Below are 26,894 nucleotides of genomic sequence, written 5' to 3' on the forward strand. Positions count from 1 at the left end.
CATGGGGTAGCGCCGACAACGACCCCGCCCTCTCTCCAGGTACGTCTCCTTCTTCGTCTTCCTCCCTCTATCTTCTCCATCCTCTTCGATTCCTCCCATTCGACAGGGGCCTGGACCCCTGCCGATTGAGATTCTCGTACAGCAGGGAGTCTCGCCCCTGCCGCTCGGATTCGCAGCAGGCAGGGCGAGACCCTGCCTCCCTCTCTCTCGGTGCTCTCTGTGTGCAGGGAAGGGGCCGAGCCCCCTCCCTACGCTCCCCTCTCTCGGTTACCTGTCGGAGGGCCAACAGGGGGCCGCTGCCCCCCTACCACACCCTCCCTCCCTCTAAGATTTCGGCAAGGGCTTGGCCCCTGCTTTGCCTCTCTTCTGTTTGTCAGGCAGGGGCCAAGCCTCTGCCACTGTGGCCTATTGACAGGCAGGGGGGCAGGGCCCCTGCCTGCGCTGGACCTTTGGAAGGCAGGGGCGCAATCCCCTGCCTCTGTCTTTTTTTAGAAGGCAGGGTTGCAGCCCCTGCCTCTGTTTGACCTGTCGACGGACAGGGTTTCAACCCCCTGCCGCCTTCCTTTTTAGGCAGGTGGGGCAGGACCGTTGCCCCCTCCCCTTTTGATGACAGTAGGCTGGTAGGGGCACACTGCCCCTACTTCTGCTACCGACAGGACAACAAGCAGGGGCAGTGCCCCTACCACCTTTCCTTTTAAGTTGCCATCAGAGTGGTGGGTAGGGGTTGCGTCCCTGCCCCTTCGCTAGGCGGATAGGCGAGTAGGGGTTGTATACCTGCCCCTTTCCGATCATTATTATGGCTATGACATTCTATGTATTCTTACCTTGTGCAATTTACGTGATGGATCCCGCTCGTGCCCCATAGCCTACATCACCTACACTCGTAGGTGCACGCAACGTCGCAAGCTCCCGAGGTAAGAAAAAGTCGTACGAGGACTTTAGATGAATTAAATAAAGATTTAGGAAATTGAGATAATGACAGACGATACTTATATGACTCGTGATTTATTGTTCTTTGTTTGTCCTTATATCCTTGAGATTATATGCTTCCTGTAGCCGGCATATTTTGCATGCTTATTTAGTTTTATAGTTAGTTCCTGTCGTAATTTTTTTTACTTACTTCTTGTTGTCGTCGTACTGCATATGCTTAGATTTGCTAGTATTAGTTCTAGCTTGTGATTCATCTGTGTGTTGCTAGATGCAACTAATTGTACCCTGAGTCGGTTACTCAAAAGGAATGATTGGATCCACGGCGATCCCAAGACTTGTTTGAGATTTCCTGCTTCGTAGTGATTAAACATGCCAAGTATATTACTGCTTTTAAGTCATATGAAACACGGTGTGGGGTTATCGTTCAAGAAACCCATAACCTACTATCATCACCGAACCTTTCTTTTGACAAGTGCGGTATGTTCACTATAATGAGTAGTATGAGAGGTCTTTGAACACCTCGAAATGTGGAATAAGCACTCTGCTGAAATAAATAAAAATAATGATGTTCGCCTCTACAGGTCAAATGCTCAAAGAGCAATGCATGTCAAGTTTGAACTAAATGAATTGCAATATATTAAATGTTACACTTTCATCATAATCGTACATTTGGACAGGTATGACCGTACCTTTGGACATGTACTTCAAGTTTGTGTTACGATGATTGGATGATGGGGTTGTGGCAACCTCGAAATGTTCAAATAATACAATGTTGAGATCACATAAATGGTGATGATTCACCTTCACAAGCAAGATGCTTTAGTTGGTTGAGAGACCAGAGCATGCAGAATGGGTTTTCAGTAAACTAACACCTGACGCACCCATTCGAACCGCTGACTCCCGTCAAGAGAGAGGATGAGAAGGTACAAAACTCCGATGGACAGGCCATTAATAGCAGTTACGCGCAAAAGACTCGACTTCCCCAGTCATCAGAGTTAGGAAAAATGGGCTACAAAAGATAGCATTCAGACACTTCTACAGAAGTTGGATGCATTTATTAGAACAAGTGGCATTCGGAAAATTCTCTATCGATCACCGACCGTCCCCTTAGGAGCGGACTCAACTAGCTATTCGAGGTATTGAAAATACATGACATAATAGACCCCCAAACTAGTCTCAGTTGTTTCTATGATTCGTGCCTTGTGCGTACCCGCAAGGCCAGCTAATATCGAAACATAAATTAACCTGTTCTCATTGCTAGTTGAATTGTTCATGCATGTTGTAGCATTACACTTGTTAGTTAAACTACTTATGTAGTTCTTTATTTATATTAATTAGCTAACCGTGCTAGTTAACCGCACATAATGTTGCTTACATCTTGTGTTGTCTCTTTCCTTCAGTTTAGATATTCTTTATACATGTTGCTTAGATTTAATTTCTCGCAATTACAAATGCTACTACTGCTTTCAATAAAATAAACTGTTTATCTTGTGATGTCCTACTTTATTTATTCTATATTGTTTACTTGTGTATGATGCAATTAGGGAACCACAACCTTCACGTAATGGGTGCCGACGTTGCGCTGCTCCTTCCAATGCAGGATCGTGCGACACACAATAACTCAATGGCAACGTTGAAGCAAAGGCTCGGATCAATGGATCCGAGCAACAATTTATTATAAGATTGGTAATGATCACAGTGAAAAGAAACAAATGACTAGCAGAAAACTGAACAAAGTAGGCTGGAATGAAAGCAGAACAGAGAAGAAAGAAACAACAATTAACGTGCGGCTGAATGAAAAAAATAGGAAAAGAAACTTTGAAGATTCCAATAATCTGTCCTGCACGTACAACTAGGATGGGTATTTAAAGTGTTCAGCTGGATCCGGGTCTCGGGTCTGGCCTTGGACCCGCGACGACTCTTGTTTGCTGCTGGATCTGGGACATTCGGGCCTATGCTCGTCTGGAGTAGGTATGAAGGGGGACATCATCTTTGCGTCTTGGTACCGTGATCTGGGTCAGATCCACTACTTAGGTCCGATCCACAATCCCTTCGTGCAGGTCCAGTCCTCTCTGGGTCGATCCTGCTCTGCATCATTCTCCCTTGGTTGGAAAGAAGTCAACTCTGACGACTTGTTGTCTCCACAGTAAGCATATAGATCAGACGTATTGAAGATAGGCGAAATATGCCAATCTTCGGGGCAGGTAGGCATTCAGTCCCAATCGTCGAAGAATCTTGAAAGGGCCATATTTCTTAGGACTCAACTTGCCGTAAGTACCCACTGGGAAATGCTCAGGACGCAGGCAAACCCATACTAACTGACCATCATTCTCCCTTGGTTGGAAAGAAGTCAACTCTGATGACTTGTTGTCTCCACAGTAAGCATATAGATCAGACGTATTGAAGATAGGCGAAATATGCCAATCTTCGGGGCAGGTAGGCATTCAGTCCCAATCGTCGAAGAATCTTGAAAGGGCCATATTTCTTAGGACTCAACTTGCCATAAGTACCCACTGGGAAATGCTCAGGACGCAGGCAAACCCATACTAACTGACCAACTTGTGAACATTGCGACGACCTTGGTCTACGAAAGCTTTGTAAGCTTCGTAACTCTCCACAAGCTTGGCTCGGACTTGCCTATGTATATCATGCATGTACTCAATGGCATCAAAGGCGTCTGGGGCTGGGTCTGGGGACTCGTCACAGGTGCTAGATCTACTATATGAGTGGGTGACCGACCATAAACCACATGAAAAGGAGACTTGCATGTGGACTGGTTGATGGAGCTGTTATACACGAACTCGGTTTAAGGCAAGACTAGGTCCCATGTTTTGACATTCTCCCCCACTAGACTTTTTAACAAGTTCCTAAGGGTGCGGTTCACAACTTCGGTTTGGCCATCGGTTTGTGGGTGGTAAGCGCTACTGAACTGGAGCATGGTTTTAAATAAGGCCCATAACGATTTCTAAAAATGGCTCATAAAACACGTGTCACGATCTTAGGTGATCATGTGAGGCAATCCATGAAAACGGGCCACGTCCTTGAAGTAGTATGAAGCTACTAACGAGGCATCAGTGATTCGCTTACACGGGACAAAAATAGCCATTTTGAAAAAACGGTCAACCACAACTAAAATAGAATCAAAACGACGCGAGGTTCTGGGAAGGCCCACAACAAAATCCATGGACACATGCTCCCAAGGTCGCTCAGGGATGGGCAACGGAGTATACAAACCACTATTCTGTCGTCGACCCTTAGACACTTGACACACTCGACAACTCTGAACAAACTTGACAACATCTTTGCGCATTTTGGGCCAAAAGTAGCGTTCATCTAACAGAGCGAACGTCTTATCACGTCCAAAATGTCCAGCTAGTCCCCCTTCATGTAACTCGGTAATCAACTGGAGTCTAAGAGAGAATGCAAGCACAGATAACTTATTACCTCGAAAAAGGTAACCGTTATGTATACTAAACCGTGGGTCGGCTGTGTTATCAGAGGAGAGGCACCCTTCCCAGACTTGCTAAAAATCAGGGTTCATTGGGTACAACTCCTTGCACTGCTCGAACCCAATGACCTGCACTGACATAGTCATCAAAAGGCTATTCTTCCTGCTAAGTGTGTCAGCTACCATGTTCAGAGTACCAGATTGATGGCGAATAATGAATGTGTACTCTTACAGGAAACTGACTCACTTGGCATGACGAGCACTCAACTTCTTTTGACTATGCAAATACTTTAATGGCTCATGATCCGTGTACAAGACAAACTCCTTATAAATAAGATAATGCCTCCAATAACAAAGGGCTTGTACCACGACATAAAACTCAACATCATAAGTGGAGTACTGACACCTGGCTTGAGTCAGCTTTTCACTAAAGAAAGCAATGGGTCTGCGAATCTAACTCAAGACTACACAAATTCTCACTTTAGAGGCATCACACTCAACCTCAAAGACTGCGCTAAAATTAGGGAGGGGTAAGACGGGGGCATTAGTCATTTTATCTTTGATAAGCCTGAAGGCCTTTCAGGCAACAGACGTCCAATGAAAACTAGTCCCCTTTAGGCACTCCATGATAAGGGCCATGAGGGTGCTGAAGTTTCTCACAAAACGACGGTAGAAAGTGGCTAACCCGTGGAAACTACAGATCTCTCCTATAGTCTTTGGGGTAGGCCAATCTACAATCGCACGGACTTTGGCGAGATCCGCCTTAACTCCATCAAACGATACAATAAAACTCAAAAATACAACACTTACGTCATAAACTCACACTTCTTGGCATTGACATACAACTTTTTCCTCTGTAAAATCTCTAAGACCTTACGCAAATGACTCAAATGATCAGACAAAGACGAACTATAAATCAGAATATCATCAAAATACACAACGACAAACTTCCCTATTCAAGGACGCAACACTTGGGTCATCATGTTCATGAAAGTACTCGGAGCATTTGATAACCCAAATGGCATGACTAATCACTCATACAATCCATCACGTGTCTTGAATGTCGTTTTCCACTCATCCCCCTCCCGGATACGAATTTGGTGGTACCCACTTTTTAAATCAATTTTGGAAAAAAATAAAGGCACCAGCCAACATATCAAACATATCATCCAACCGAGGAATGAGAAAACAATACTTGACAGTGATGCGATTGATCGCTCTACTGTCGACACACATGCGCATGGACCCATCCTTCTTAGGAGTGAGCAGGGTACTGCGCAAGGGCTCACGCTCTCACGAATAAAACCCTTTTGCAGTAACTCATGAACCTGCCTCAACATGCTCGGATGGGTTCATGCAATACGCGGGGAGATTAGGGACACTCGACCCCGGAACAAAATCAATGGCATGTTGCACCACCCGCGTCGAAGGTAGACCATCAGGAAGGTCGTCTGACATAATGTCGTGAAACTCCTCAACAAGGGGCGCGATGTCCGCGGGAACGGGCAACGACGTACTCATCGATGGCTTAGCCACCAGGGCATAACAATAACCATCCTCCCGACAATGGCTCAAGAAAGACCAGTAAGATAGGCTTGTGAGTCGGAGAACTTGCTCAGGCTTACCCACAGTGGGAAAACCGGTCTCCTTGATAGGGAGGACTATTTTGTGGCCCTTAAAAAAATGAGTATGTGTTCCTACGACCATCGTGAATGGTCTTGCGATCAAATTGCCAAGGACGTCTCAAAAGAATGCGACACGCACTCATAGGGGCTACATCACACCACACCTCATCGTGGTAATGTTCAACATGGAGAACCGAACTAGACAACGTTGGGTGATAGGGACCTCGTTTCCTCTTTTGAACCATGTCATCTTGTACGTTTGGGACAATTTCTCCATTTTCAAGTTCAAGGTGGACACGACACTCTCAGACACCATATTCTCACACGCCCCAGTATCACTTATAACATCACATAAATGCCCCTCAGAGTTACACTGGGTTCTAAAAATGTTATTCCTCAACCATTTTGCAGAAGTCGCCTCTCGGGGTGCGGTCAACGGTCAAAATATGACAGATAGACAACAAATTTTCGACGTTGACGTCAAACTCTACAACCTCCATCTCGTTATCTCCAACCAACGACTCACCCTCACTCTCACTATCAAACATTGACTCAATAATACCCTCAATGAAATGGGCGTTCTTGCTCGCTGTGGGCACTTGGACGCGACATGTCCTAACTCTTGACACCTAAAGCAACGGATGGTAGATTCACTAGGCTTGGCTTTGAATCTGGTATGGTACGCGGGTCTGGACTAGTCGGGTTTGCTAGGGTCTACTCTAGGGATGGACTTTGAGTCTTCCTTCCTAGGGGAGCTCACTCCCCTGAATGGGAAACTCGACTTCGGTCGACTGGACTGGTCACTACGGGAGGTCATATATTCCTGCCTCATTTTTAATTTTTCCTCCATATTCATGGCATAGCTACTTGCCTGATCCAATGCCTCGACTGTGAGACAACTGAAATCATCAGAAATAGCAGGACGGAGACCAGAAAGCAAGCAGTCTCCTCGATCTGCACTCGCAGGGATAGACGATGGAACTCAGTAGTGTACTCCGCCACAATACGGGTGCCTTGACGTAAGGTCAGGTAATCCTTGTAGGCTCTCTCGACGTGGTCTGAAGGCACGAACTTTGACTGCATCTCCTCCCATGTTTGTATGCGCTCTAGTCCTTGCCGCTCCCTCGACCTCTGCAGCTCAACCCACCATGTTTGCGCTCGGCCTCTCAATCCAGTGGACGCTAGAGAGACACGACGATGCTCAGCTACAGTGTGGTAGTCGAAGAAAAATTGTACGGCATAGGCCCAGTAGAAGAACTGCTCTGCATCGAATCGTTCTGCGAACTTCGGAAGGTCTAGCTTCACCCTGTAGGTGGAGGGGTGCTCTGATGCTCTATGCTGACGAGTTTCTACCATTCCTGCAGGATACTCGTTCCAGAAAGTGTCGTAATCCAACACTGCTTCATCACCCTCTTCATGGTACTGCTCGCCTGGATGTTGGTGCTGACGAACTCCAACGACATGTGGACAACACTCAAGTTGCGTCGGTCCCTGCTAAATCTGCATGGCGCTGGAAACTGCCTCGGTCTGGCTCGCCTGTGGGTGGGAACCATCTGTGGTCGGCTTTGCGGCACCGGTATGATCAGATGTCCTACTAAAGGTGGAAGGGTTGCTCAGGTTGTGGGTTGGTGGGAAATGGATAATGTGGGTTCGGGTTATGGGTCGAGTTAGGATAGAGATAATGTGTTGGGTATGATACCGGGTTCTGGATTGAGGATGGGTGAACGGATTGAGTCTGGTACGGGTATTGGGTTTGGTTGGTGTAGTATTGGGATGATTCACTCGATTGGATCTGGATCGGGTCAAGTCCTAAACTATTCGTTGGACCCAGAATGGGGTAGGTGGGATCATGGATTGAGTTGTGGTGTGAGAATGCCTGGTTTGAACTTGATCCTTGATCCGTAACAAGATGGGTCTGGTTTTGACCCGGGTCAAATTCAACTGGAGCTCCGTCCAGGTCCGATATGAGTTTGGGTCGGTATTGGATATCTGTTGGGGTTCAAAACCAATGGGTTGAGTCCGATTCGGAGTGACCCGCGAACCGGACCCAACTGGGTACGTTAGGTGAAGGGGTTTGAGCAAAGTTGTTAAAAACGCGCCTCAAGGTGCAAAAAGCATGCCTTGCCTCGAGGCGAGGGACTTTTTTCCTTGAGGCGCACTCAAAAAGCGCAAAACCATAAAAGTGTACGCCTCATGCGCCTTGAGGCGTACGCCTTAAGGCGAGGCGCACCTTAGCGTGAGGTGCACATTAAAAAATCGGATGAGCCGGACCCGGGCCCGTATTCTCGAAGGATTGAGAACCTGTGTCTTTAAAAAATACACAAGCGCCTTGGGCGAGGGGAAAAGGCCCTCGCCCCATCTCTCTCCACTATGTCCCCTCTCATCCCCCAAGACCGCTCTCGCCGGCCACTACCCGCCGCCGGTCATCACCTCTTCTACCTTCTTCTTTCCTCTGTTGAGAAGGCGTCGGCGACCCGCCGGCCACCACCGTCATCTTTTCTCTGTTGCGAAGGTGCCAGCGACTCACCGCCACCGCCGTCAGTTCCGGCGACCTCAACCGACATCCCTGACGCCGCCTTTCCTTTGCGTTTTCCGGTGACAGGTAAACCCTCTTATTTGCTTCTTCTCCGTGAGGGGTCGACCGACAGGGGGGCAGAGCCCCTTGTCGTCGCCTCTCGTCGGCAGGGGGTTACCCCTTGCCTTTCTTTTGGGGTCGACTGACAGGGGGGCGGAGCCCCCTGTCGTCGCCTCTCATCGGCAGGGGTTCCCCCCCCTCTACTTTTCTCTCTTGGTCGATCGATAGGGGGGCAGAGCCTCTGTTGTCGCCTTTCATGGGCAGGGGGTTCCCCCCCTCTGCTTTCTCTCTTGGTCGACCGACAGGGGGGCAAAGGCCCCTATCTCTTTCTTTTTCGGTAGGGGGCCCCGCCCCCTGTCGTCGCCTCCCGTCGGCAGGGGGTTCCCCCCCTGCTTTTCTCTCTTGGTCGACCGACAGGGGGGCGAAGCCCCTTGTCTCTTTCTTTTTCGGTAGGGGCTCTGCCCCTGTCGCTCACCTTGTCGTCAGGCAGGGGGTTACCCCTGCCTTTCTTTTGAGAGGTCGACCGACAAGGGGGCAGAGCCTCCCGTCGTCGCCTCTCGTAGGCAAGGGGTTACCCCCTGCCTTTCTTTTGGGGTCGACCGACAGGGGGCTCTGCCCCCTATCGTCGCCTCTCGTCGGCAGGGGGTTACCCCCTGCCTTTCTTTTGGGGTCGACCGATAGGGGGCGGTGCCCCCTGTCGTCGCCTTTCGTGGGCAGGGGGTTCCCCCCCTCTGCTTTTCTCTCTTGGTCGACCGACAGGGGGGCGAAGCCCCTTGTCTCTTTCTTTTTCGATAGGGGGCTCCGCCCCCTGTCACTCATCTTGTTGCCAGGCAGAGGGCTCTACACCCCTTGCATTTCCGGCAGGGGGCTCCAACCCCCCTGCCATTTGCCTTGTCGACAGGGGGGTTGGAGCTGGTTCTGCTTTAGTTCTGTTGATTGTGCTTTGTGCGTTGACGATTTTTGTAGTTTACTTGATTGTGGTGCTCGTTCAGTAACAATTTTGCTTTGTTTCACCCTTTTTATCCTTTTCGTATGTAATATCTTTCTCTACTTTACGTTGCTTTGTTCTGTGAAAAAAATCATGCAAATGTTTGAATCAATTAGGATTGTAATACATTCCTGTGGATTGCTGAACTTGTATCTTTACTTTTAGTTGTTAATCTGTGTTTGCATCACTACTAATAGTTCTGTGCATCGGGTGTCTTATTGTTTTGCTTGCATTTGCCATCATTTTCTTGTTACATTTTCTTGTTAAGTTTATTTTCAATCTCATAAATTTTATTTCCTGTATTTAGATTAGAATTTAGTTGTTAATTTACTAATTATCGTTTTTAGATACATTAATACTAGTGAGACTAGTTAAAAAAAACTGCAGTACATTAATACTTATGTTGAAGTTTTAGTGTAATATAACATGACAAGTTTTGAATGTGGTATGTGTTTTCAACTAAAAGAACTAAAGAGATCACAATCATGGGTTTGGTTTACAAAACCTGCAACGGACCAAACCTGGTTAAGATGGACAAATTACTTAAAGGACCTTTCAACTCACATTATATTTTGATAGATTTGCAACTTCCTGACTACTATGCCTTCAGCTAGCACTTGTGGAGGGGTGACACCCAATTTTCCGATAACGGTTGGGTTACATCAAGGATTTGCTTTAAGCCCTTTTCTATTTGCGATAGTGATGGATATATGGAATGTCGGTTTAGTAAGCAACGAAGTAGTGATGGGAGTGTAGTGAAGCTTGGTGAGCAAAAAATACCAGTGAATGATTATTTCAAATATTTGGGATCCATCATTCAAAAGTATGGAAAAATTGATGGAGATGTAAATCATAGGATAAAGGTTGGGTGGATGAAATGGAAAAGTGCAACTGGAGTGTTGTGCGATCGTAGAATGCCATTGCGGTTGAAGGGAAAGTTTTATAGGACGACTATTAGGCCCGCTTTACTATATGGTACGGAATGTTGGGCTGCCAAGAGACATCATATTCAAAAAATAAGTGTAGCTGAGATGCGGATGCTTAGATGGATGTGTGGAAATACAATAAAAGATAAGATTCGAAACGAGGAGATACGTAAGAAGGTAGGTGTTGCACCCATTGAAAATAAGATGCGAGAGAATCGTTTACGGTGGTTTGGACATATTCGGCGAAGGCCTAATGATGCTCCAGTTAGAAGGTTGGAGAAATGGGAAAATATATTAGTTAAAAGAGGTCGAGGTAGGCCTAGGAAGACTTGGATGGAGATGATAGGAAAGGATATGAATGCTTTGAACCTCACCGAGGACATGGCATTGGATAGAAATGATTGGAGGAAAAAGATTCATGTGGAAGACCCAAAATGAATTTCTTTTTTTGGTTCATATCGCTGACCCCAATTGTTTTGGGATGAAGGCGTAGTTGTTGTTGTTGTTGTAATTATCTTATATTTGATTATCAATGATTTGAAATTATAGGTGAATACAAAACGAAGGAATAGACTTGGACTTGGTTTTTGTAATGTACAATATGAAATTAAGAGAGAAAAATATGAAGAGGAGGGCTACCAAAGACCCTATATGTCTAGATCATATAGACTCAGACGATGAGTGGATTGTGGAGAAGGAAGATCCAGTGTTGCCAAGTGATCCCAAATGGTTGAAAGATTCATGGTTGGATCTGAACTTTGACATAAATGTCATTGAGCATGTGCCTATTGAAAAAGTCACTTCACCTCATGTTTCACAAAGTGGTTCTAGGCAAAACATATCTTCAAGAGATCGAGGTAAAGTTATATTCCTTTTACCTAGCTATGAATATAAATGTATTTTTTTAATTACATAACATAAATATTTAATACATGATTTTTTATTGAAGGAAAAAGAAAAGCAAAAGAAGTAACTGAGGACGTGGATGAAGAAAGTGTAGATGATGAAGAGTCAGAGAATGAAGATGAAGGAGAACTTATTTATATGGATTCTTCAGATGATGATATTAAAGACTTTGATATTGATGATGACGAGACACAACGAGAGCCTAGGCCCTAATTCATATCATAGAGCTATTGGCCATTTATATGTTTTTTGGGTCTTTCAGTTGTAATTGTGAATGTTAACACTCTCATTTTGAAGAGTTTTGGACAAATATATTAACATTTGGTTGTTAATGTTAACATGCATTTTCTAATTATGACTTGATGTTGTTAGTGCTAATATGCATTTTGTTGTTAATGTTAGTTTTTTATTGAATGAATGCTCATATTTTAATTCGTAGATACTTACATAGATCAAGTTGCTGCATTAATGTTACTTTTACATGTTAATCTCATATTTTTTCGGTATTTATTTGAGATTTTTTATTTCGTGTTGGTTGGTGCTTCATCAATAAAACATTTCTTATTTATTTATAATTTTAGATAATTTGTATAGTTTTTTTAAGTTTAGAAAAAAAAAATTTGAGGTTAACGCTTTGCGCCTCGAGGCTTACGCCTCGCCTCGCTTCGCCTCAATGCTTTTCACAACACTGGGTTTGAGGCTCGGACCCACTCCTTGGGACCCAAAGAATGGTCCCCGAGATCCAGGTCTCGACCCTCTCAGGTATGGACCCTCTCAGATCCGGCCCAATCCACAGGTTTCCACCACCCCCTGCACGCTGGTGGGTTGTAGAAGTGCTCCCACGCGCAGGCTCGAGAAGGTCGGTCTGACCGGCCGCTGCTCGGGTTGACGCTGTTGTGCCAGCAGCCTAGCCCAACGTCACGTTGGGGCCTTGCGAACCAGGCACAGACACCGTAGCACGAGGCCAAGCCTACGCACCCGAGCTGACGCTGGGATGCATGGTCAGAGCCCCGTGACTTGGCTGGCAAGCACCGACGGCCAGATTAGCAACCGTGACAGGGTCCATCGTTAGGGAAGGCATCAGATTCAAGGCGGTGGCGCAACCACGAGAGATCGGTTGGCCTGGTTCGACTGCGGTAGCATGTACTTGATTATCTGCGTCGTCACCCAATTCTGCTCCTGTTTTCAGCATAGAAGTCGTGCGCGCCTCCCCGATCGATTCGATGACCACGATCCGATCTTCGATTTCATCCAATCGTTTCGACATGCTGCCTACGTCCTTGCTTACGCGTAACATGTTTTCTTGGATCTTGGTCATCATGTCGATCATCCGCATCATCGGATCCTCGTTGTCGGTTTCCTCCCGCTCTTTCCCGTTTGTAGAATCGTTCCTCGCTTCTTGTGCCATGTCGTTGACGAATGAGGAAGGCTGGGGATCTGATACCACTTTGATGCAGTGAGGGGACCGCAACCTTCACATAATGGGTGACGACGTTGGGCTGCTCCTTCCAATGCACGATCGTGCGGCACACAATAACTCAATGGCAACGTTGAAGCAAAGGCTCAGATAAATGGATCCGAGCAACAATTTATTATAAAATTGGTAATGCTCACAGTGAAAAGAAACAAATGACTAGCAGAAAACTGAACAAAGTAGGTTGGAATGAAAGCAGAACAGAGAAGAAAGAAACAACAATTAACGTGCGGCTGAATGAAAAAAATAGGAAAAGAAACTTTGAAGATTCCAATAATCTGTCCTGCACGCAACCCTAGGATGGATATTTAAAGTGTTCAGCTGGATCCAGGTCTCGGGTCTGGCCCTGGACCCGAGATGACTCCTGTTTGCTGCTGGATCTGGGACGTTCGGGTATGTGCTCGTCTAGAGTAGGTACGCAGGAGGACATCATCCTTGCGTCTTGGTACCGTGATCTGGGAAGGGTCCACTACTTGGGTCTGATCCTCGATCCCTTCGTGCAGGTCCGGTCATCTGCCTTGGTCAGGTTGTATGGGTCGATCATGCTCTGCATCAGTATACCTAACAGTTTGTTATAAAACTGACCCATTTCATGGGCAGGTACCAAATAGGACATTAGACACGGTCGATGGCGCGATGCAACATGGCTTGAGATCACCCTCTTTCTGCTAGCATCCTGATTGTTCTTGGTAGATAAGATTGGTTTGTAAGCTAACGTGCCCAGAATTGTCAACTTGTTTGCCTTTCTAAAAAGAAATTGCTTTCGTTGACGTCTTTAAAACAAAACCCTGAAATTTAAAAGGTTTTCTCTAAATGTTTTCAAAATTTACAAGTTGAAATTTTGAGGCATTACATATTTATGTTTAGTTAATCTTATTGCATAAATTTATTTGTTCTTCTATTCTATGATCCTTTGGATTTTTTTAGTGAAAATGCGATTTTTTACGATACATATCTTATTTCGAGCCTAGCAAATAAGGGTTACAATATGTTTTTTATAATCTTGATCTTAACAGTTTTCAAATTCTTAAAGGTTATTTTCAATTGCTAAAAATATTTTATCACAATTCACAAATTTATTGTATCAACTTTTTCCAGGAAACTCATTTTTGCATATTAAATGATCCTCATTTTTATTTTTTTAAAATTCGTCAATAAAAATCATGGACAATATTATAGCAAGAATAAGATTCATGATTAATGTGCTTGGCTACCTAACCCTATAATTTCATTCCTCCCATATGTAAATAGAAATCTTCCTTCTACTTCCATTCCACCTCTCCAGTAGAAGGCCTTAATCACAGCAAACTCTCAACAAAGAGCACAGTGAACACAATTGCCCTAGGCAACTCCCTAGCCACCAAGGACATTATGGGGGTAAGGTGATGCCAATGAATTCAACAAGGTTAATAAGTCTTGGCCAAAATTTTCCAGAATTCTCAAAGATCCACACAATATCATCTTCCTTTTAAGGGTTGTACCAAACTTCTCAGAAGCAAACCAACTCAACCATATCATCTGTTTTAACATCTTTGGAGTGTGATCCACCACTGATTGTTTGTCATTCAAAGGTAGTTGGCTAAAGGGAAACATTGAGCGCCACCAACCAAAATCCATGTAGTCACCATCGATTGTTATTTGAGCTGTAATCACCGATTTAACGACAATCTCATGCACATGCTGCTAACCTTCAAAAGCTCTTTAAAGGAGGACTTTTCAAACAACCATGGAACTTCCAGAAAGTGGATTTGGCCCCATTTCTAAGGATGGTTGAACCTTTCCTAAGGGACTAAAACATCAAGACAAACTCTCCACAATCTCATGCTTCAATTTAACTGCCACTTCCTAAATTTACCACAAATGCTATTAGCAATATTTACATTTTAATGACCTAAATCCGCCATTCATTCTTTCCGATTAAATCCTACAATCATGTATAAATGAAGATGAAGACAATGATGATTGTGATGATAATGACAATGGTAAAAAGATGAAGAAGATACAAGAATAATGGTGAAGACAATGGTGAAGACAATGGTGACAAGGATGATGAAGGTGGAGAAGAAGATGGCAAAGTAAAATGACATCCAAAATTGTAGACCATTCACCGAGGCAACTACACAATATTGCTACCAAATTTGATAATGAACAAAAGTAAGAAAGGAAGCCTGCATAAATTTTTACTAGGCCTACCTCCAAAACACAAAGTTTTACCAGACCTACCTCCAGAACTTCAACTGCATCAATACTGATGAACGGATCTGAAACATGTTGAGCCCACAAGGTGAGAACTAAAGGAGAGATAACTGGTTCTACAGAAACTGTTGCCCCATTTCCTGATATTCAAGCAATAAAAAATAAAAAAACCAACAAAAACAAGGGCCCAAAAGCACAATGTACTCAAGAACATAGGATCAGCAAGCTAGAAGAAAAAATCCAACACAAGAACCATCATAAGACATAGCCAGACCTGCCTTAACTGCAGCTTGCAGTGTCTCCAGAACTAGATGCAGTGTTTCATCAGAAGCCTGTAAAGGAAACATGTCTTCCTTCAACAGTCTAAGTCAACTGATAAAAGATAAAACGTCAAAGTCAAAGGTACCTGTTTAAGAAGCTCTACTATGGCTGAAAATAGACCAATGATATGAGGCTGAATATTGTCATGGCTAGAATCCTGTAACAGTTGAGATAATGCACGGCAAGCACCCACTTTAACTGGTGGGGGACTGCAGACAATGGGAATGAGCAGCACCAATCAGTTTCATCAAAACTGAAGCTGTGAATTTTCCACAATGACAGAAGCAAAAAGCTGTTCTTACACTTCTAAAGTAATTGCCTTCATAGCTGCAAAAAGAAAATGGTTCAGAGTTTCTTGTCCAATCTGTTGAAGAATAGAAAACTAAGTGCAAGTATTCAAAAAAAGACTACATAATCCTGAACAACAAAGGAAAACCATTATCAGGTTACCACAGACGAAAATTTAGCAACTGCTGAAAATGCCCTCGCATGTAGAAAAGGAAATTCTTGAACCCCTGCTAAATTAAATTGAACTGGATAAACAACAAGAGGGTCAACAACCTACATGAATGTCAACAGGCAAAGCAACCAATACCTATTCCTATATCTTCAAGAAGCATTAGTTCAATGCACTTTCCTATCCTTAGTTTCACTGATTCATCAACCTGCCAAGAAAAAGAATTTGAACATATGGTAATTGCTGAATAAAATTGATTGCTAATATTAGAAGGCAATGAAATTCAGCTCTGTCAACAAGTGAACAACAACACTGCAAAGTCATTTAGAGCAAGCAAACCTCAGGTTCAACCACCACTTCTGAAAGTGCCCCCAAAGAAAAAATGGCTGCTTCTCGCAACTGCCACAATGAATATCAGAAACATTGTGAGATGGGCAGAGATAACACATATAGCATTTTCCGGTTGTCAAGAGAACGACTGGTGAAGAAGCTCTACAGTCACTACTAACAGATCAGAACTAGCCTAGAGTGAACACCAGCTTAGTTGGGCCACACACAAAATCAATATCATACACACTAAAGGATGCAGTCAATACAGCCAGAGCTATGACCCTAACCCAAGTCAATTTGTGTGGTTTCTTAAAACTACCTCAGATAAACACGAAATACATGCAAGATCATCATTAGAACCATCATATTTGCTGACCATCAGGGAACCAATTGGATTAACGAACTGAAGTTGGCTCGAGTCATTACGTATTAAACAGAGGGAAAAAGCTTATGTTACAGTTGGAGGAATAGTAAAAAGTGATAGCAAAACCTGTAGCTATCTGTACTGAAAAATGTTATCCCTCATAGACAATGGAATATATTGACATGAGGAAGATAAAGTTGTATCATCTGCAATCATTTGAATCATGAGATACTTCTGGAACCAACCATATATTTTATTGAGATAGGTGAACCTAAGGGCAAACGAAAATCAGGTTTCTTTAGTTAAGACATTTTGTGGACATTTGATAGATTGAATCCTAATCATCCTAGTGGGTAATCTGAGAATTTCTTCTAATCTTCCTTGATTTTTAAATGGCAAAAGGGAAAAGGGAGGAAATAGGAAAAACTTATTTTCCAAGTTGAGTGTAATGCTTACACCAACAACTAAAAGCCTAATCAAACTGCAAGGATATGGGAAAAAGAGGATTTGTAAAATAAGAAAAATTCAACACTAACTTTCCACCAATGACTAGAACCAGAAACTTTTGCTTGAGAAGACTCATCGAATCGCTTTTGAGCAGCTTGTATAACAGCATCGATTCCTTCTTCATCATAAGCTTTAACCACCTCTTCCAACAACAATAAACCTGATTGTGTCCAAACAATGTACAGAAGTTAGCCAAGAAAAATTTCAACAGAACTCCCCCAAAAAAACTTCAGGCAATACCAGAAATGCGACAACTATAGGTAATGTCATCCTCATCAGCAACATACTGATTAGCATCCAACACCCAAGTCTGAACCTGCAGAAACATCATAAAAAACATAACCAGGACCAAAACTTTTTTACTGCCACAAGATCTGAATCACAGAACAGATTTAAATAGGCATGCAACATGATACTTAACCATTACAATAGAAAGTAAGAAGACGTTTCACCAAAACATAACTAAAGAGTAAAGAATATGACTTGGAAAACAATGATAGATGAGATGTGAGTAAATGCATCACAGTGATCAAAATCCAGCTTTCTCCAGTCATAGATGAAAATGTCTGGAAAATTCCAGATTAGAACAAAATGGAAGTCTTAAGTAGTTAAAAAACCACTTCTCTCATGTTTCCAGAAACATTTAATACACAAGGGCACATTCAATGTATAGATCACTGTCACTGGTCTGCCTATTTCGCTTAACTAATTCATGGACAACCCAAGGGAAAATTTTCAAACTTGCCCTACAGAAACAACATAACTGCATGGGTAAGCAATGTCCTTACCTTATTTATAAGGCTCAATGCCATAAACAACTAGGACAGGTAGATGAATACATGCATCAAGTGATTGTTTCACAACCATGTGGCAAAAACTCTTGCAGAGAAAAGAATAAAAAGTAAAACATCTGAAGTTCTACTCTCAGTCTCTCACCAGCTCCTCAGTCATTTGCAGAAAAGCAACACCGTAGTACAGCAGCTCTTTAATGTTTCCTTGAACAACCTGGAACAACATTTTGTCACCAAAAGAAAAGCAACACAGTCATGGTTCTCAATATAGCTGATAACTCATCTCTTGTATCACAGGAATACACGGAAAATTGGAAACCATATACCTTACTTAGCTTCCGGTCGCCAACAACAGTGACGAAAAACTCAAACAACTGCAACACAGCCAACCCAGAAGACAGATATTGAGTTCCAAAGGTCATGAATAATCATAAAAGACAAAACCTATTCACAGTGTTCCATTCTCATATTTTTTATTTGGGCAATGACATACAAAACAAGAAAAGTAGTTTAAAAATTCAATGATACTTCCACTGTTCCACAAAGAAGTTAGGAAGTAGGGATGTCAACCAGCCGGATGTAACCGAACATCTGATCCAAATCCAAATTAGTCGGGTTCGGTAGTCAAGACTCAGATCCAATTAATAATCAGATCATAGTCACAAATATAGTTCACAAAAATTTCTCGGCAAGGGAAAATCTGAAAATATTTTTTAAAATTTTGTTTTTCTCACGAAAATCTCTGTCAATTAAAAAAGGAAAATATAAGTAATGATAAAAATTAAAAGGAACATAAAATGAAAAAAACACATTAGTCTACCAAACCGAGGGACACTTGTCATATGGTAAAAAGATCGATAGTTGGCTGGATGTGATTAGTATTACCCAAGGTTGTAAGTATTGTATTGTTACCCGTATTGGTCGGGCCCAAAGTAACATTGTATCGTATCGTAAATTTTTAATAAATTTTTTCTAAAAAATCAAGAAAATAGCAAAAATTCTAAAAAAAAACATATCACATGAAACAATGATGAATTGCACAAAATACAACCATAAAATCACATATGAACTATGTCACACGGACTCGGCTCCAAGGTCGATGCACCCACGTCGACACGCACCGACACGGGTGCGACTCGGACTCGGTCAACCCGACCCTGGGTGCGGTCAACACACCCAGGATCATTTTGGTCCATTTTTTGGATTTTTTTTTTAAATTCTGGGCTACAGAATTAAAAAAAATCTTGCGGGGGGGGGGGGGCTGCACAGTGGACTGTGCTGTGTCTTTGCACTTTATATATATATATATATATATATATATATATATATATATATATATATATATATATATATATATATATATATATATATATATAGCCGAGTCCCCGTGTCCAAAAATTTTAAAATCGTGCCGCACCCGCACCCATGTGACATAGCATATGAAATATTTATGTCTTTATGAGCCGTATAAGACATCATCAAACATCAACTAATATAAAACCATAGATAATATTGCATGCATATCTCACAAGAACAATGCAAAATATTAAATATCTTGCAATTAAGAACATGCTATAAGACTCATACTTTCATATTACATAAAAAAAAATATTATGACAATAGTTGCACTCGGTTTTCACTCATTACTTGAGTGCCCCATTGTCATGCCAGATCATCTCAAGCAGTGTTGTGAAAAGCGTTGAGGCGTAGCGAGGCGCTCCACCAAAATCTAAGGCGAGGCGTAAGCCTCGAGGCGCAAAGCGTAAGTTTCAAATTTTTTTTTATTAAAACTTTAAAAAAACTATAAAAATTATCTAAAATTATAAATAAATAAGAAATGCTTTATTGATGAAGCAACAACCAACAAAAAATAAAAAATCTCAAATAAATATGGAAAAAATATGATCTATGTAAGTATCTAAGAAATAAAATCTGAGCATTCATTCAATAAAAAATTAACATTAACAACAAAATGCATATTAGCAATAACAACATGTGTGGCTCGAAGCAGAAGAAGTAGAGGGTGGAGCCAAGGCTGATCTAATTGAATACCTAGGTACCTTTTATGCTCACAATTACAATATCCTAGGAAATAATGAGATCATATATGGGTCAGGAGACTGGGGACAAGGCTGATCCACATCCAAAATAAATTTTAAATGGTAATTTTAAATCCAAATCCGAACTAGATCTGCTGTAAGAAACTTTTAGTCAGAATTAAATTTTATAAGGCAATACTTGATTTGGTGAAAGAAGAGGTTGAAACATGTCTACGTGTAAAAGTCACAAACTAATTAAAATTGATCCGCATTTGAATACAGATCATATAGAATTTGTGTTCTATCAGGAAAGATTATGTTTTATATTGCAACAGATAGGATTGCGTTGGATGGACTAGCAACGAGCTGATATGATTTCCAGCTAGGGATGCAAATGGATCTATTAAATTGGATTATTTTTTTATCCAGATAAATATTGTAAGATGGATCAAAATCCAATCCATTTGCATTTTTTACATGCAAATAACATGCTTTTCACTTTTTTTTTTTATGGGATCCAGTATTACCACATATAGTTTCGATTCAGATCCAACTTAACCGCATTAAATCTGATTCGGGTCTAAATGATCAGAACTGAATCCCAGTCAGACCTGATAAATCATTTTTGCATTCATTTCTAAAAGCAATAAAATTAGACCCAATAGAATAGAAATCCATCATAATCCTACTTTTAACAGCATCTATGTATTACAAAAATATATGAATGAACATGAAAAAATTGGTTGCATCATGCTGTCCCCATTAATTTATGCACAAAGCTACCTTGAGGAAGACGTGTAAATGGGCTGAGAATGAGAAGAGATAAGAAGAAGAAGAGGAGAACGAGAGAGAGAAAAAACTAGAAACGAGAGAGAGAACCTGTTTTGGGGCTTCACCACAAGAGAGCGAGAGAATGCTGTGAGAGCCAAGAGAGAGAAAAAACTAGAAACGAGAGAGAGAACCTGTTTTGGGGCTTCACCACAAGAGAGCGAGAGAATGCTGTGAGAGCCGAGAGAGAGACTATTGTGAGAGTTTCTGTGAGAGACTGCTGTGAAAAAAAAGAGGGGCTTAAACATAAAGGCCCCCGACCCCTTTATGTTTAAGCCCTAAATTTTGGTCAAATGAGGGTTTTGACCCTCATTTGACCAAAATTATTGAGGCATATGCGCCTCATCCTGAGGCGCGCCTCGCCTCGAGGCGTGCGCCTCAAGGCGTATGAGGCGCACGCCTCAGGCCTTTTACACTTTACCCATACGCCTCAAGGCATAAAGCCCCTCGCCTTGAGGCGAGGCGCACTTTTTGCGCCTTGAGGCGCGTTTTTAATAACACTACAACAACAACAACAACAACTACTACGCCTTCATCCCAAAACAATTGGGGTCAGCGATATGAACCAAAAAAGAAATTCATTTTGGGTCTTCCACATGAATCCTTTTCCTCCAATCATTTCTATCCAACGCCATGTCCTCGGTGAGGTTCAAAGCATTCATATCCTTTCCTATCATCTCCATCCAAGTCTTCCTAGGCCTACCCCGACGTTTTTAATAACACTGATCTCAAGAAATCTTTGTTTTTGTGTAAAGCCTGATTTCTACCTTGATATAAATCTTTAATTTTTTTGCTTCGGGGGGTAAGCACCCCCCGAAGCAAAAAAAATTAGAGAGTAGCTTTGTAATTTTACTCGTAATAAAGACTTTTTACCTTAACCTATTTTCTTGAGTAGAAAAATGGTGAAAATGCACTTTTTTTTACCTTAACCCCTTCTTTGGGTGAAAAACGGTGGAAATGCACTTTTTTTAACTTAACCCCTTCTTTGGGTGAAAAACTGTGGAAATGCACTTTTAATGGCCTCTAAACAAATGAAAAGATCAGCCCTCAAAAGGTATTTAAAACCCAAAAAAAAATAACTTTCAGTTTTTTTAAAGTACACCAAAGGTGTATCGTACGATACAAGGGCATATCTTACGATACACACTCGTATTGTATCGCAAAACCCAAAAGCAATGATATGTATCGTACTCTATCGCACGATACGGTATGATACTTACAACACTGGTATTACCAATGAAAACAAGGGTATTTTCATCACTTATATGAAGTTAATTATGTTACCCATTGCACGCACCACCAACAAAAAAAGAGGTGGTGAATGTTGAATAGTGTAAGTGCATACTTGTATGTATATATTCCTACTAGTGAAGGGTAAAATTGTAATATTTCAGGGAGGGTAGTATCTTTTGTCTTGTAGTGTAAAGGAGGAGTCAAGCCCTATATTCTTGTAATTCTCTTTTTTGAATAAGCAAGCAGTCCTACCGCTGTTTAAATATGGTATCAGAGCTTGATTGAAATCGGAAGGGTGTCTTGTTGAAGACTGAGAGGAAGAAGCTTTATTTGTGTTGGGACCCACCTCGTTTTGCATGCTCCGTTGCTGATGACTGTATCGAGTTTGGTTTTTTGTTGGTCGATTGGGGTTGGATTTTATTAGCTCTTGACTTTTATGAATGAATGAACCAAAATTTTCAATGATCGGATGGAATCTTGATTTTTTTGTGGATTTTTCTTGTATTTTCTGAAAAAAGTGATGAACAGTACCATGAATGCAAAAAGTTTGTGATTGTGATGTTGGTAGTGAGTTTTGTTTGCCCAAATCAGTTGTAATCTGGTTGTTTTTGGGTGTATGATAGATTAGGACTGATTTGAAAGGTTGTTTTGGTGTTTGGGTGCAGTTTTGTGGTGGTTTTTTCTTGTATTTTCTGAAAAATGTGATGAACAGTACCCTGAATGCAAAAAGTTTGTGATTGTGATGTTGGTAGTGAGTTTTGTTTGCCCAAATCAGTTGTAATCTGGTTGTTTTTTGGTGTATGATAGATTAGGACTGATTTGAAAGGTTGTTTTGGTGTTTGGGTGCAGTTTTAAAGATAGATTTGGGTTCCTAGTTCAGGCGGTAACCCATTTTCTGAGTTTTTTTTTTCAGTTTCGACCAACATACTATGTTGGGTTGCTGGTGCTTTGATATATCTTGGTTGTTGTTGGGTTTATAGTGTGGTGTTTGATGGTTGTGTACTCACTTTGAGATTGTACCGAGTTATTTGTGTTGCTTTCATGAAGGTGAACTGTCGGTTGTTGTTGGGCCTATAGTGTTGTGTTGTTAGTTGAGCACATAGATTGAGGGTTTGTTTGGCTGTTCGTAATTGTCCTTGTGAAGACATTGATAGATAAATTTAAGGTTAACTAGTATCCAATGAAATTATTGAAAAGAATTTATCTAGGTAACTTAAAAAATTAGAAACATGTACATATCCATGTAGAGTTTAAAACTTCCTTAGGGGCTCTAACACAGATTTGCTCTATTGTCATGTTACCTAAATCTACTGGTCTCTGGAATTAGTGGTAGACATGAAATTGGGACTCGTTTCTTCTGTAATCCACCTAAACCACACCCCACCTCGAAAACAAAGCTTATCCTCCAATAAATCAACATTCATGGTCGCATATTTTTGCCTAGTAATTGGATCATAAAATTTGTATCCTAGTAAAACACATTTAACAACGCTAATGATCAAGTTCATCTTTTGAATAAGCAAGCATGTGGATAAAGGATATAAAATTGTAGTCACCAATATCATTCTCAACAATTGCTCGCTGAGGGGTTTTCTTGGAGTTTTTTTTTCAAAGTGTTTTTTGATAAAATCTCAAAACTCGAAAGTTTAAAAAAATGAAATTTTTAAAGAATAATAATAAGAAAGATAAGAAAATAATAAGTTTTATATTATTTTTCTTACAAAAATATAAAGAAACAAGCTTGAATAGTTTTGAAAATACAAAAGAAACAAAAAATAGAAAAAATAGGCATAAAATATATAAATAAGAATTTTTCAAAATTCAGTGATAATATCACGATATATTCTATTCTAGCGATATTTTGAAAATATCATAATTTTTTGCCCATATTATTGACTTAACTTAAAATGGCGATAATGCCATGATATTTTCAAGATATAGATTGACTACGTATAAAATGAAAAGCTCATGGAACAATATAGATCATCCTTGCACTAATTAAATCTCATATCATGTTTAAATTTTAATTTTTTTCATTGTTTCATACTTTATAAATGATCGGTAATTAATTAATTTGATTACTTACAGTTTTTATAGTTGAGCAGTAGACTTCTTTTGGTATTGGTTGTGCTCAGCTTCAGAACTTTGTGGTCTAAGTCTTATACCCCACAGGTAGTGCATAGATGGAATACTTTTGAAGGGTTGATCACTATTTTAGTATTTTAGTATTTTAGTATTTACTAATCCTTTTAGGCTTTTACCATTAGTTATTCTTGTTGACATTTTAATTTTTAATTTGTACATAACTTACATTAAGTTAAGGGATACTAACTTTGTAATGTGCACTTTGTTATGTAGTGCCATACAAAGAGGAATGGATTTCTGCACAAAGAACTAAATAATTTGGTGTTTGTGCAATATAATAAAAAATTGAGGCAAAAATACAAAGGAAGGGAAAACAAAACAGATAATATTGACTCCTTTGTATTAAGAGAAGATGAAATGAATGAACAGACAAGCAAGGATAACATGGCCTACAATGATGAGGATTCATTTACATGGTGCAATGTTGGTAAAGCAATTGGAGCTTTAAAAGATATGGATGGCCCAAGCACTCATTCCAAGAAGGGCAAGGGAAAGAAAAGAATAGAAAAGAAATTTGTGAGCATTGAAGAAGAAAAAGAAGCTAGATCATAAGAGATTGAAGAAGTTAACTATATATATATATACACATATGAAGAGAAAATGTTTTTTATGATGATGATGGACTTGCATCTTCATCATCCAGTGACTAGCTTGCTTTTTATTTTTTCTTTTATTTATTTGAGATTGTAATATGTATTGGTGTCTTTAAACATGTTGATTTGGAACTTGATATTATTACAATATTACCTGAGTGTCTTGTTTGTCGGTTAACCTTTTTACCAATTTGTAACTCTTATCATTCATTATGGGTGCGGCATGTTTTTTTTGCAACTATTTTTACTATTTTGAAAAGTTTGCACTAGATGAAATATCTTTTTCTTTTAAGGAAAATGAAAATTTCACTAAAAGGGTGATGACACCCTAAACATCACAAAAGAATGAAGGCAATAAAAGACAAAGAGGAGACATATTATGCTTTGTACATAGTTATTTATACGAATGATTGTGTATTGATTCTATGCATAGGTGATTTTTGTTACATACGCCACAATATCTAGTTAGGTAGGTGCTAAATATTAAGTTTTTGTGCTTTTATCGAGGTTTAATAAGTCAATTGATGATAACATTGATTGAGAACACAAATGCAAATGTTTTGGATTGGTAAGTTCATATCAACAAATTGGTGACAAATTTTTTACTTTTTCATGCATTTTTCTTCTATGTTATTTAATTTTATGTTGACTACATATTTTCTATTAATTTTAAATATTTTAATATTCTTTTATTTTTTAAACTTTTTTTGTCCCCCTATTGAATGACTAATCCCATGTAGCACCAACTAGGCCTTTTAAGGGCCTAGTGCTTAGGAGGTGCCTATCACTTTTGGCTACAGAAAACCAAAGGCTCCTAGGTCGATGTTTCAAGTCTTAAAAGATGGGAGAGTAAAGACATGATTACCTCATAACACATGGAGTGAGATAGATGCCAAAAATGAGGTTGTCGTTAGTTGGTCTCTGACTCTCTCACTTTAAGTTCTAAGTTCCTCTACTTTCTCTTATCAAGGCTCCATTCAAAGGCAGGTGGGGGGCTGCTTTCTTTATCAAGGAACATAAGCTCATGTCAGTTTCCTTCTTTTTTCGAGAATTATCATCAATTCAAGAGTGCTTTGTTTCTTTTAAATTAGGCTTCCCTGCTATATCGGAACACAGATCTCTAATGTGACAAGTCATATCGCAATGAGAGCAGCTTAGCTCACTTCAACTTTAAATGTGAGTCCTCGACCAATTACATAAGTTAGTGGCTCCCCATTTACTTCTTCCTCTTTTAACTGCTACCTTGGATGCATTAGGCCATTAAGAATCAATCTTTACATGTTTGATTCATAACTTGTTTCAATAACCTTCTATCTTTTTCTCATCAGAGGAGAGTGCGGGTTTATCAAAAATAGATAATTTTAACTACAAAGCATATCAGTTTTATAGTTCCATACACCCGTGCAACCCACATAGAAGATCAAATACTTTTCTTTTTACTTTCTTCATTTTGCCTCTTTGCATGCGTCAATTAATCAATGTATGTGAAATGAATTCATCCCACGAACCTCAGACATCAGCATAATATTTAGTCATGATTCTAGTTCCCTGACCACCAAATTTATTGGATATTTCATAGTCCTTTACAATATGTTCCTCTTAGAACATGGATCAACGTCTTCCCTGACCTCTTCGGCTGTTTATAGGTGCACAAACGCTTATGAGATGTGGTTATGCATTGATTGAGGTAGCCAAGATGCCACCAACTCATTCTCCTTCCACTATAATGGCATAACTCCTTTTCTTTTAATTTTCGTACATAACCAATATATATTCTCATTTCATCCAGTAAGTACGGTGATTTCTATCAATCATTATCTTCATTTTCATAATCAATTTAGAGTTCACGATTTTCAAACCCTTAACGCTTCCAAGACTCATAGTGGCACCCCTATAGAGTACCCTTCCCTTTGGATCCACCTAAATTCTACTCACATCACCCATTTTTCCTTGATGATGAAATGAACTATCCATTTACTAACACTAGCCGGCATCACGGTATGTATACACTCAAAAGAGTATCCTGCTTTTTCACTTCCATCAATAATTGCCTGTCTGAATTATTAATGTCTGCATCGGTTCCCATACCTAATCTTGCACATTTCCAACCATTCTTTGAACATACAGTCATGCTCTAGTCAGTTAGGTTCTAACTCTTATGTTGCTACTCAAATGAACATGAGTGCTTTGAATCAGCCCAACCACTTCCATCAATAGC

The 26,894-nt window shown here is 40.7% G+C and overlaps 1 protein-coding gene across 1 annotated transcript in view; it reads right to left on the minus strand.

The window, feature by feature from the left end:
* LOC149818628 (ARM repeat superfamily protein) overlaps positions 1-26,894 on the minus strand; it is an 83,258-nt gene that overhangs the window by 54,054 nt on the left and 2,310 nt on the right. The window contains exons 8-18 of the mRNA XM_089984484.1: positions 18,165-18,212; positions 17,984-18,052; positions 17,288-17,363; positions 17,077-17,207; positions 16,186-16,245; positions 15,985-16,054; positions 15,840-15,904; positions 15,692-15,753; positions 15,475-15,598; positions 15,343-15,400; positions 15,096-15,208 (exon numbers count right to left, since the gene is read on the minus strand). Coding sequence (XP_089840610.1) covers positions 15,096-15,208; positions 15,343-15,400; positions 15,475-15,598; positions 15,692-15,753; positions 15,840-15,904; positions 15,985-16,054; positions 16,186-16,245; positions 17,077-17,207; positions 17,288-17,363; positions 17,984-18,052; positions 18,165-18,212 — 876 coding nt within the window. The remainder of the gene's footprint in view (positions 1-15,095; positions 15,209-15,342; positions 15,401-15,474; positions 15,599-15,691; positions 15,754-15,839; positions 15,905-15,984; positions 16,055-16,185; positions 16,246-17,076; positions 17,208-17,287; positions 17,364-17,983; positions 18,053-18,164; positions 18,213-26,894) is intronic.

The sequence above is a fragment of the Nuphar pumila genome, chromosome 13 (genome assembly GCF_984573655.1).
Source record: "Nuphar pumila chromosome 13, dmNupPumi1.hap1.1, whole genome shotgun sequence".
Lineage (NCBI taxonomy): Eukaryota > Viridiplantae > Streptophyta > Magnoliopsida > Nymphaeales > Nymphaeaceae > Nuphar > Nuphar pumila.